Raw genomic sequence first — 12774 nt, 5'->3', positions numbered from 1 at the left:
CTGTGCCAACCTGACATGCCAGATGGTTTGTTACAAAGAACCATCTGAGAAAATGTCATTGGAAACTGTGCAGGCACTTTCAAAAAAATACTTCATAGGTGATCGAATGAACCACCTGTCAATCAAACTTGGGAAGTGCAAAAAAACATCTTTTAGATGGAGAAAAAGCCTTCAGTGCTGCTCTCTGCTCTTCTTTCAATGAGATAGTTGATATCGTGAAACAGTTGAACAGCAGCACAAACTACATCCTCCAAAATGATCTTACACATGATGCAACATCTCTCCACCATGAAGAAATTAGTAACTAAAGAACTGTTGCATTAAATTACATTAGTTTTTGCTTGGTGCACCTAATAAACAGGACACAGTATTAAATAAAGGATCTGAATTTAATAATGGATTCAGATCTGATAAAGCTATTGAAGACGAGCCCTACAAGGAACATGTCAGTGTGTCAGGGAGCCGTAAACACCAGTCAGCCTGTGGTGAGATCGGGTATCTCCCAGTAGCCATGTGTTTTTTTTACTGTATATGAGTGTGAAAGGAGGCATTATGTTATGCAAACCTTCCCTGGATAAATAACAAGCCGAGGAAAGAAAGAGATTAGAGTCATCCCAGTGTCTCCGTCCTATATTAAAAAGCTATCTTCTCCCTGATTTCACATTTGTTCGTATTGATTCCCCCCGTTCGTAGCAGACGTGTGAATTTGCGTCTCTTTGTTCCGGTCGTAGAGGGGGAGGGGGGGTTTGCCTACAGTGAGTTATGAGCTTGTACTCTGTTTGCAACGTTGAGCAGTGCACAAGGCCCGTTTATTTGATAGTCACGCTTTAAACATCTCCACAGAACAGCGATTACACTATCTTTTGTATAGGAATTGGAATCGCCTGAAGCTATATATACAACCCCTTCTAATCTGAGGCTCTAGAGAAATTAATGCTAATGAAACAATGGCCCCTTGATGTTTGAGGAGATAAATACGCCGCGACTGATACGTCTGAGCCTCATGCGACGACGGTACTCATCTAGAGGGGCTTCATCCTTCATGCCAAGGTTCCTCGTCGGCTCATAATGTTTGTTGATTTGATGGATGTGCGCTTGATTCCACTAGTGATTTGATTACTCGTTTCACGGTGGGCCTTGTTTGCCTCCGCTGTGGGGAGGCGCTGATTGCCAGCACGGCCATCTCTTGACGCCACGAGCTGAGTGACGGCCGCAAGGTTGCAGCTGAAACACAGAGGACCTGCATCAATGGTGCATGGCCGCTTTACTGACCGTTCAAAGTCCACAGTTTATTCCCCCCCAGCCTGCCGTCCCGTCCCTCTCTCTCCGGTGCACGGGAGGCCAGAGTGGGTTTGATTTGCACCCTCACTCCGGTTCTGTTGCGTCGTTCGCACGGCCACTCAAGGATGATAAAATACAGTGGTGGATGGGAGCTGAGAGCCCGCAGGCTGTTCACTAGAGGATTTTAATTTAGTTTTTTCCTCTCGCTCCCTCACTCTCACTCCCCCCCTCTCCCACAATGTTCGTGCGTCCTTGCATACACCAATGCGATTACAACAGGGTGAAGGGGCACATTTGTTAGGACATATGTCAGAGATTGGCCCACGGCCGCATCAATTAAAAGAAAAACGCGTTAAATTTGCAAGAGTTCTGCTCCTGAAGGTTTTGCAGTTTTTCAGACACCAAATAAGTCCTCTCAGATCAACAGCGCATTTGCCCCAATTTCTTTTTGCAGCGCTGATAACCTTGCACCCACTGTGCCTGTGCGCAGAGATTATGGATGAAGTTTAATTGACTCTAGTAATCTGATTTTGGCATGGGGGGAGGATGGGAGGATCCTGGATTAAAGTTGTAACTACAACACAAACACGGGATCAAGGGGCCTGTTCAGCTGCAGTGGAGACATGTTAGGAGGTAACACGCCAGCGCTAATCCAGAATAGGCTAAACTAACTAAGCTGTCCTGGGTGCTAATGAATTGCGCTGAAAGAGAGAGTGGTCACATTGATAAAGTGGCCAGTGGTGCTGTGATGTAATACGATAGCAATAACGAGGATAACATGGAGCGGAGGGCTCACATTTGAAGCTGGCTGCAACCAACCTCATCTGAAGAGTACAACAGGGGAGAGTTGTTTGGAGCGCGCCGCGAGCTACGCCAACGGCCCATCAGTCTTCATGACAGCCGGGCCGACAGGGGAACTGCAACTTTACAGTCTGTGTCTGTTGCAGAGCACTGAGAGATCTATACACGGCGTATATGTACAGGAGTCAATGCAGAACTTAAATGTTGCAGCCTTCAAGAGAAACAAATATAAGAGCGTCTGCACATGTTTGAAAGAAAATTATTTGGATACAGTTCAGTGTAACTATGATCCCTCTCTTCTTGCTGTAGCAGTTTACCCCACATCACCCCGGAGCACAAACACTGCTTCTCAGAGCCATATGAACACTTTGTTCAGGGCACCCTGTCGTCCGCCTCACCATTTTTTTCTTTGGGCTCAAAAAGGACCAGTCTCCCTTCATCCTTCTTCCCTTTTCTCTCTATTCTCCCACCACAGCTCTGCTCTGCTGTAAGGTCTTTTTTTTTTTGTAACCTTTATGTGACCAGGAGAGGGTTCTGCTGAGCATGCATGCTCTTTTCCAGCTTTGCCCTTCTTTTGCTTTCATTCTCCACTGCTGTATATGCTGCCCCATAAAATGGAAGTTCCTGTATTGTTGGCCTGTAAGCAGCTGTTCAGCACCTTGCACAAGGGCACGTCTGAAGTGGTTGTTATAGAAGGTTTCCTCATTCACTTTGAGCCAGCTAGTTTCTTCTCATAGCTTTAGGCTACTGCTGTCCTCCTTCGGCTTGTCTGGAAGCTGTCTGAATTGTTTGTTTGTCTCGTAAAATTGTCTTGTATGTTTCTTGAGGTTCTTAATCCGCTGGGTGTTTTTTCTATTCAATGTTTGGCCTATAAAATAAAAATAAAGAATGGTGGGAAATGGCACAATTTCCCAATATGCACGGTGAAGGGATTTCAATTTTGGATGGGCCTTTTAATTACAAAAGTTAATACTGTTTACATCACCTTTGACGGTTTCCAGCAGATAGTCTCGCTAAAACAGAAATGAAATGCCAATGTCAAAATAGCTTATTATCTACACGAGTCAGACAAGCGGCACATGCAGGTATTTTACTCAAATCATGCAAATCACGTCAGTGGCCTGTTGTGATTGGATGGACTTAGATTTTGATAGTATCATAACTGATGGTGTCTTTTACTTTTTTAGAAAGGGAAAAATGTCTTTATTGTATATTTAAATGACCTGATTTTAGAATAAAAGTTAAGAAAATAGGCCCACCAAGGGGACATCTTCACTTTTTTTTCCCGATCAACAGTCCAAAACACTGAGTAAAAAATCTACAATGATATAAAACTGAGAAAAGCATTTAAAAAAAAAAAAAAAAATCAAATGAGAGAAGCTGGAACCTGTATAAGTTTGGAGGGTTTTGCTTGAAAAGTGAATTAAACCATTAATTTATTATAAAATAATTTGATTTATTTTCTGTTGATTGACTTTGTCGATTCATTGTTTCAGCTCTCTCTCTGTGTATCCCACATTTGTCTGCTACAGGTTTTCATAATGGCAACATCAGTCCTATTGGTCTAATATCCAAGGGCTCAGCTGGATTATAATTATTTAAAAAAAAAAAAGATTAAACTCATTTTCATAATAACTCAAGCATTTGGTCTATAAGCAAAAAGAGAAAACACCCATCTTCATTTTGTAGGTTCCAAATTAACATATTCAAACTGCTTGTTTTGGCCGATCATCTGTACACAATCCAAAGATATTAAGATTACTAGAAGACATTGAATTGAGAAGCTGGAACAAAGGAAAGTTTAGAATTTGAATCTCCGCTAGGCTAAACCTTGGGGGGAGATCTTCTGCGTGTCAGTCTTGTGTTCGTGTGTGTGTGTGTGTGTGTGTGTGTGTGTGTGTGTGTGTGTGTGTGTGTGTGTGTGTGTGTGTGTGTGTGTGTGTGTGTGTGTGTGTCTGTCCATCTGTCCACGGCTTATCTTGTATACTACTTGAGCCATCTGCCCAAAATGTTTTGGGATCATTTATGACTGTAGGCTCAAGGACCTTTCAGGGTTACGTGATTGACATTTATTGAAAAAACTGTTTATACCGCCATTGACTGCTGACTTCTTACTCCTATTACCTTGCTGGTAGGGGCTGCAAGTGATCAACAACTGCCTCAGTAGCAAAAGGCATTTCGGGCAATCGGCTGGGCTAAAAACAAACCTCACCTAGTCTGTTGCAGGTCATATTTTGGCTTTTTATGTGGTTCAAAAACTGACATCCATTGAATAGTTTGTTCCGGAGCATCTACAGATTCTATCCGTACCGGATTTGTTATGATCCTCTAAAGTGCGGTACCATATGAGATGAATAAATCCCTGTTTTTGTTATCTTTGCCGCCATCTTGACTGTGGAGAGGGAGATTGGCACTCTACTGAGGGGACTTCTCTAGATGTTTGTAAAATAATTATAATTTTCTGTTGATTGACTGATTAGCTATTTCTTTTTTTTTTTTTTTTTTTTCAGCTCTGGTGTTTGGTGAGCATGTAATGCAAAAAAAAATATTGAGCCATGTAACAAGACTTCATTCATTCATTCATTTAATGATTAGGTCGTTTTTCTTCTCTGCTTTATTCCAATTATACCCCCAACACTGGTTCTAACCAGTCCCTGGCTTCCTGGTAGCCCACTGTCTATTCTTTACAATTAGATGAAAATAGCAGGGATCGACTCATCACCGCAGGTGTTAATATCTAGCAGTAAATCCAGACCTCAGCAGGCCCTGTGAGTGTGTGTGTGTATCCTTTCTCACCGTTCAGGTATGCAGTCTTTTCAAGCCTCTGCAACTTTAGCCGCACCAGCATCGACAGCTGCAGCTAGGATGGTAATGACTGCTGGGAATAGTTAATTCTGCTGTTAGCAGAGTTTTTAGGCTTTTAATATACTCAAAATGTGGTTCAAGTATGTAGCACATACTCAGTGAAAAAAAGAATATATTAAATTAAGTATACTCAAAAATGCCAGTGCATAATAACATTGCTTAATTTTTGAATGTAGTGTCAATGGACACTACTAGATATGTTACGATGACAGAAATTCCGACGCTGATACCAATACCAGTGAAGTTACACGATCCTCGATAGCCATTTCGATACCACGGTAAAAAACAAAACAATAAGTCCTATGAACATCAACAAACCTTTCTTTATTGCTGTTTGCATGCTTATTGCAAATGTATCATGATAACATTATGATAATTAACCTTTGTCCAATATTTAGTTTAACAGAATGGCACTTGAATACTTTATAATGTAAGTCAATGCGACCTCCTTATGTTAACTGTTGGCTCCAGTATTTAGCCAGGAGCAGCTATCAGCTAAGGTTACTAGCTCGTACTCATCAGGGATTTGTTGTTCTATCGTACCCTGGGACACCTGGACCCTGTTAATCTTTAGCGCTGATCCTCAGCTCGACTTGGGAACAAAGTTTCGTTTCTCCTGATATCCCTAGACACGACTGTCACACAAAGCAATGTATTGACAGAAATCTGAGAAACTAGAAACTGCATTGACAAGATGGTAGAGAGTGCTCTGAATTAACAGAATTAAATGAGAGATAAAACAAAGAAATTCATTGTTTTTAAATGCAGTTTATAAAAACTGCTTTTCTGTTAATTAACTGGCAATAGCATTTAAAGTTTCAGTCTGTCAGTTTATGTGCACTGTGGATTGATTTCTTGGAAACTGAAAAATCAATTTAAAACTTTTTAGCAACAAGGCACTGGGGCACACGTATGGTTTTGTGAGTAACCACTTCTAAGATGCATGAAGTCTTATGGATTTTGAGGAAAGCAGCTCAGCACAGCTGTAGGCTGAGTGAGCTTTATTTGTTGGGGTGAGAAACGGTTAAAGACTCTGGAGGCGAGAGACTGACATTCTCAGCCAACGTTATAAGCCCAGTGATGATGATGATGTATCCCATGAGAACGTTAGACTTCCTCCCTCACACCTAAAGCCGTTTAACTACGGCCGCCGTCACTCACCATGTGACACTTTAGCATCACGGCGAAACCGCTTAATGTGTCTGTGCACGATTTAGTTTTTCCAGATGCAGTTACTGATTCCCTCGGAAACCATTTCTCTTTGACCTTTGGTTGAGTTGCTGTTATTTTTCATGATCTAAACCCCTATGAAGTGGCATTTGCTCTTAAAGTGTATAAATCAGCTTACTGACTTAAAGGCTTCATTTCAGCAGGATTTCTTGCTGATGCTCCAGGCCTGGATTTTTTTTTTTTCGACATCAATTCATTGAGCTGTAATTAACACCAGCTTTCATTGTCCTTCCATGACATCGCTCCCGGGACAAATACAAACTTAATAATTCCCTGTAAATCCGCAGCTACCAAATTATGTGGAGCTGTTTACAATTTTGGAATGGGTTTTTTGTGTGCTTTCCCCCCCAAAGGTGCCTCCCCCCTCTCTGTCCTTTTCTCCCCTCTGACAATTTTTTTATCGTCTGGGTGCTACTGTGCTCCCACTTGATGGTACATTTTATTGCTCAGGTCTAATTACAGTCTTCCTCCATCTCTCCCTCTTGTCGTTTTTGATTTTTATGGCCAAGATACAAGCTGCAAACTCATGTCAGTATTTTTCAAGATCGATGATCTTTTTTTCTTCCAACACTTTCAAAGTAGTCCTTCAGAGATATTATGGTTAGCAGTAAAGCTGCTCCAATCAATAGGTTTTTTTATTTTAGCAATGTCTCAAATGACTACATGTATCTGGAAGGTGTTGCGCACAGTGAGGAAACCCAACCAACACTAGCTCTATGGTGTTTTAGCATTTTTCAGTTTAAGGCTTTGGTTTGACAGCCCTTTTCTTAAGCCCTGATACAGGTAGCTATTTTCAGCTAACAGCTCTGACAACACCACTTTTCACAACCTGTTTAACACTAAACAACAGACAACCAGGTGGTATATAAAGTGGAGCATTTAGTAGTAGTAGCTAAAGAGGACCTAAAGAATCAGAAGGAGAGCTAATATTGGACTTGGGTTCATCAGGTGGACACAGACACAACTCCAAATCAATGCTAATGTTGCTCTGTGTCTGCTGGATGCATTTGCTAATGCGTTTCCAAGGTTTTTTTTTCAGCTTCAAATAAAAGGAAGTTTCCTCTCCATCTCTTGTTGATATCTCAAAGTAAGGATTTGACCCATGACGGCTCAGAGCAAGGTTAACTGCCTGGCTGTGGCCTCTCCAGGGCCTGTTGGTGCCATCCTGTCTGTGTTACTTTCAACACTGACAGACGTATCACTTAAAACTCACTTTTGAAACAATGACTCCTTGATTTCAGAAGTTGACAAAAGCTTGCTTTTCCTTTCTAGCCACCCATTTCGCCTGCAGTAGCTAGCGTTAACTCCATGAGTTGGTTTAAAACAACCTCACCAGCTGTCATTGTTGTAGAACCTTGTTAAATACTGTAGCACCCAGCAATGGCCGAAGCTATGCATTGGTACCAACCATGTCATGCTAGCTTGTCGGGATCGGGTATAAAAGCCCTTCACATTTGGTTGAGGGAACATTTGGAATGATCATATTCAAAAATGTCACTTGAACTCTCACCTCAAGATATGTCAATGAAAATTGTTTCTATAGCTAGCAAGGAATCTCTTCTTTACAGACAAGCCCACTTTGTGCTAATCCCATGCAATTTTGGGCAAAAACCAAGCAGTTATTTTGCATGCATTATAAATGTGTTATTTTGCATATGCTAAAATTGTTGTATAGAATATTTCTGCATACTAGGGTCCCTAAACACTCTTTGAATTGCACAAATAGAGAATGACTGGAACACTGAGATCTGGTGGGTCCAATGAGCAATTGACCCCATAGTAGCCATTTCATTGTAGTGACACTTGATGTCACTTTATGAAATGTTGTGACGTCAAGGATAATAACAGTGTCATGAAACTTTACAAACACAAACAATCCAGAGGACGTATAGCTTTCCTAGGTATATTGACAGTGTAGGGGGTTCTGAGCAGTCTCCAGAATAGACGTGTTCGCCATCGCATCTCTAAAAATCTCGGGCCACTACTTTACAACCGTGCTTATAAATGCTCAGCTGAAGGTCACGACCCCTCACGGGCCCCGACAGGCTCATCAGCCTTTGGATAAACAGAGAGAAAGAGAGAGAGAGAGAGAGAGAGAACATCCCACTTGGCTACTCACGGAGACAATGATGGAGTCAGACAGCGTGTGTGTGTGTGTGTGTGTGTGTGTGTGTGTGTGTGTGTGTGTGTGTGTGTGTGTGTGTGTGTGTGTGTGTGTGTGTGTGTGTGTGTGTGTGTGTGTGTGTGTGTGTGGATCACTCTTGCAGACACACACTAGCACTGAGCTGGCGGGGTTATGGAGATAAGGTGCGCTTTATTTAGCGACGTCAACATGATGGAGCCTAAATCGTGACATCACTGCTGCTCCACGCAGAGATGCCAAACGGGTGTACATATTTTACAATGGCTCTTTTTTGTCTCATAACACAAAAAGACCTAAAGCTCACAGATACAGCGATCAATTAAAAACTATTAAAAAAGGTGTCTCTACTTTCAGAGTTTTAGGCTGTAGCTGTCAGAATGCGTGCTGCAGGAGTTGGAAGAATAATACATTTCAAAGCAAATGGGCTCTGATGTTGATAAGGTTTTAATAAGCGTCTCTTAACAATGTGTCTTTTAGAGACACAATAAGCGACTTTACTTTGTTTTGATTTTTTTTGTCTGGCTGCTATCCATTTTTATTTTGCTTTTCATCTTGGCGACTAGGCAGATTATGCCATTGTTGCACAAGAGTGTCGGCTAAATGCCTGAAATGCAAAATGTAAATGCAGGGGGAAGAATATTCTTCTACTCGACAGGGTTGTTGCTCTTTTATGCTGATTTGGACAGCGTTCTAACTCTGAAGGCATTTCCCCGACATCCATTTGTGTTTTGCAGTTTACTCGGCTGTCGGTAATGCAGTCACTGCTCCGGCCTAGTTGTTGCTCACTGATTATTCTTTATGATAATGTACTTTATATGACTCCCTCCCCCCTCTCCTCTGTCTTTTTCTCACCTTAGGATCTGAAGAAGGTGCTGTCTTTCCCCCCTTACCCTGGGGAGTTTCTGCACCCGGTCGTGTATGCCTGCACGGCGGTCATGTTGCTCTGCCTCTTCGCCTCCATCATCACGTACATAGTGCACCACAGGTAAGATGCAGGCACCACCTCTATAAACCTCATGCACCTTGATTTAAAAAATAAATAAAAATCACAACACTCCAAAACTTCATTTCCACATGCGAACACTCGTGTGGATGCTTCTATAATCTCCCACCTTCATGGTTTGCAGTTTATTTTTGAGTTCCCGGGTGTGAGTCAGATGCTGTAGGGCTGGAATAAAGCACAGCGGCCTGTCTGACTAAGAGGATCTAAAACACATGCGCAGATGTGTGCGTGTGTTTCAGACAGTCATAGCATGCTCCTAATGGATTTCTACGGGGCATTTAGGCCACCTTTACTATTCCATATGGAGACCAAGACAGAGGATGTGACGTGTGGCTCCTGTGGTCTTCGCACTGTGGCATCAGTCTGCCGTTATTAAAGCAGCGGGAACCTGACGTATTATTTCAGCAAAACAATTCATCATCTGTTTTTCTTGTCGAGCATCAGCCACTTTATCACGTCCGTGGCATAAATGCGCTGTTATTCTAATAGCTCTCCATCCATTTTGATACATAGGAAATGTCTCAAATGTCACATTTTCTAAAAACAAAACGTATTATATTTACAGAATAACGCAGTTAACTGAGTCAGATACTCAGACAGATATATCTGCTTTTATTGATGTTTTTTGAATCTGCGCAAACGCTCATGAAACGGCGTGAACGCGCAGCAGCACTTGCTGTTTGCATCCGTCTGTGACACCTGGGACAGAGACAGGGTGCGTCCTTCTGCAGTCAGACGGAGATGACAGCGTCTGGGGCTCCAAACAGCAGCATCGCTTACTGTCGTCTGGCACTGCAGTATTGACTGGAGAGAGAAAAAAAACCTGCAACACAGACAGGAGCAATTTCAAAATGGCAGAAGATTGAGATTTGTGATTCAAGTCGAATGTAAACAGCTACCAAACACCATCCGATATCCTGATATTTTGAGTAGAATTGGTGTATTAATAAAAACAATAATAATACACAACTATGATCCATATGGTTTAAAGACATATTAATATAAATTGCTTGAAGAAGAATGCCAAAAAACTTTGATCTGGGGCCTTTTTTTTTTTTAAAGTAAATGGTAGTAATACACCACTGCATTTGTAAAGGAAAAAACTCTAATACTCCCAAAAATCTTTCTATTAAAAATGAATCATTGAATAACATTGATGCTAAACCATAGTGGTTGATACATAATACTGGAGAGACATGAAAGCGCTGTCGTAACATGTATTTTATACATATATATTTTTATACTTGGAAGCACATTTTACAAATGAGGACAAGAATACAGATCTACTAATATAAGATTTAGCATTCTAACTTGCACCCCATCAAAAGTAGCATTGAAATCAGACATTTTCTGAAAAAAAAAAAATTATTTAGCCTACATGTATGATAATGTAGTGGTGCTTTTTTTCAGTTTTGCCAAATGTATAAATGTTACTTTAAGAGCAGATTGAGTTTGTTGGCATGCATATTGGTATTGCATTCTTATGTTTTTTGTTCATATTATGACATGGGATATGACGTTTATATGGAACATATTTATCTAATCCCTGTATACGTGAATATAGCAATAATAAGGTGTTTACATGCAACAGGATCCCGATTTCTATGTTTGTTCTCATGCTAGCACATCCAGGTTTCTCAAAAGTGGGTAAAACGTGACTTGGATACTCCAAAATACAAAACTTGTGCGCATGTAAATGCACTCATTCATCACAAAGTGCTTCTCAGAGCAAAAACGCATTAATTCCAGATCAAACTAGAGAGAGAAAAAAGCCCATATTTAAGACATGAGGTTGGAGCTTTCATGGTGTCTGTCACACTCGAGGGGTTTCCTCTAAGCGACGCTCACATTAACAAAGTCCAACACCTCCTCGTCCTCCACACCTCCCTCTAGGCACTCCCCAGCACTGAAACACATCTCTGTTTAGCAACACTTTGGTTATGTAGTATCACTCCAGCTGACTGACAGTATCCGAGCAGCAAAGCACCGGGACAGAATGCGAGGGAGGCTGTTCAAGGACATAATGTTTGAATCTGTCACTTTCTCACCTCAGCTCATATGCATGAAGAATATGCATACAGGATGTGATGTTGGTTCTGTCTCTGCCAGCAAGATAAGCCAAGATAGAATCTGATCAGGGATTAGGGGTGCAATGCTGATGTGTGATGTATTCGCCTAGTAAAGAACATAATGGTGGGTATCATCCCACTTCTTCCTTGAACCCCAAATCCTTTGAACCCAATTGGCACGATTTGTGAGTGTTCCCAGAGTTATAACACTGATGTAATAAGAGGAAGTTTGTCTTTCCAGTGGTCATCGATGTTCAACGAACAGTACATATTAAAAGGACGTTTCTTCAGATCATCTCACAGTTCTCAAACTGATACCTTTATCTTCCAAAAAAAAAGTAATGCAGTTGAATGTTGTCTAGAGATGCAATGATTGCCATTTTCTTGTCTGACCCCCACGTCTTATTCGCAGATTCCAATTTTCCTTCTAAGAACTATAGTTGACAGCAAGGCCCCAGTTTAACTTTTTTTTCCACCACCATCTAAAGTCAGTATAAACCCTATTACATTTTAAACAGGTCAAAATTGCCTCTCTATTTTATATTTCTGTGAGAACATCTCCTTGAACAAACAATTTATTCACGTTTCTCGCCAAGAACTCCATTTTGCAAGATTACATTTGACCACATTATGACAGCGTTATGATTTACCTTCGCTCATTACTCAGTTTTACTGAGCAGAGCTTGAACACACCAATGCAACCTCCTTACATTAGCTGTTAGCTCTGTAATAAACAGGACTGAGCTAGAGAGAGACTGCGTGCTGTAAGCAGACAAGTCGCAACTGTAATTACTCTGAGCAGCATGCATGGGAATGAATTATCCTTACGGGGAAGAACTTCCACACCGACAACATGTTGAGGTAGGGATGTGACGTTACTGTCTGTGCTGCTGCGTGCCGATGTTAAACATGTGAAACAATAAACGGAATATGACACATCTCTATTGTCGTCTGGGATTGTGTATCTAAAAAAATATGCTGGCCCAGGTGTAGCCAACTGCAACACTATACTTTTTGTTTATAGCCAAAGCATGATGAGAAATCTGAATGGAGAAAATCTTGAATTACTTGTTAATCCCATAAGTAGGAGAAATTGCATAACAAAAAAAAGTTTTATTCATACATACATTATTGTTATATTGAATTGAGTGTCATGTGCCTGTAATTAAAGGGAGCAAAAACGGCACCCATCAACCAGTGTGTTGCCTGATTATGTTTACATAAAAGAAGTGCACATAAGAACCAAAAAAGAAAAGAAAGTTAATATTGTCATTTAGAGATGGGGGCGATACTTCCATTCATTCAGTCATTTATCAGCTTCAAGTGGAATCATAATGACAATATGTCCATGCTTGTTTGATCTTCTTTCCTTCCAAATTAAT

At 41.1% G+C, this 12774-nt stretch overlaps 1 protein-coding gene across 1 annotated transcript in view; it reads left to right on the top strand.

Moving 5' to 3' along the window:
* Nucleotides 1-12774, top strand: part of LOC129092609 (adhesion G protein-coupled receptor A3) — a 163413-nt gene that overhangs the window by 121643 nt on the left and 28996 nt on the right. Inside the window, exon 15 of the mRNA XM_054600615.1 lies at nt 9178-9305. Within this exon, the coding sequence (XP_054456590.1) occupies nt 9178-9305 (128 nt within the window). The remainder of the gene's footprint in view (nt 1-9177; nt 9306-12774) is intronic.

The sequence above is a fragment of the Anoplopoma fimbria genome, chromosome 6, assembly GCF_027596085.1.
Source record: "Anoplopoma fimbria isolate UVic2021 breed Golden Eagle Sablefish chromosome 6, Afim_UVic_2022, whole genome shotgun sequence".
Lineage (NCBI taxonomy): Eukaryota > Metazoa > Chordata > Actinopteri > Perciformes > Anoplopomatidae > Anoplopoma > Anoplopoma fimbria.
Note: the sequence above shows the minus strand (reverse complement) of the source record. Positions and strands in the feature narration are given on the sequence as shown.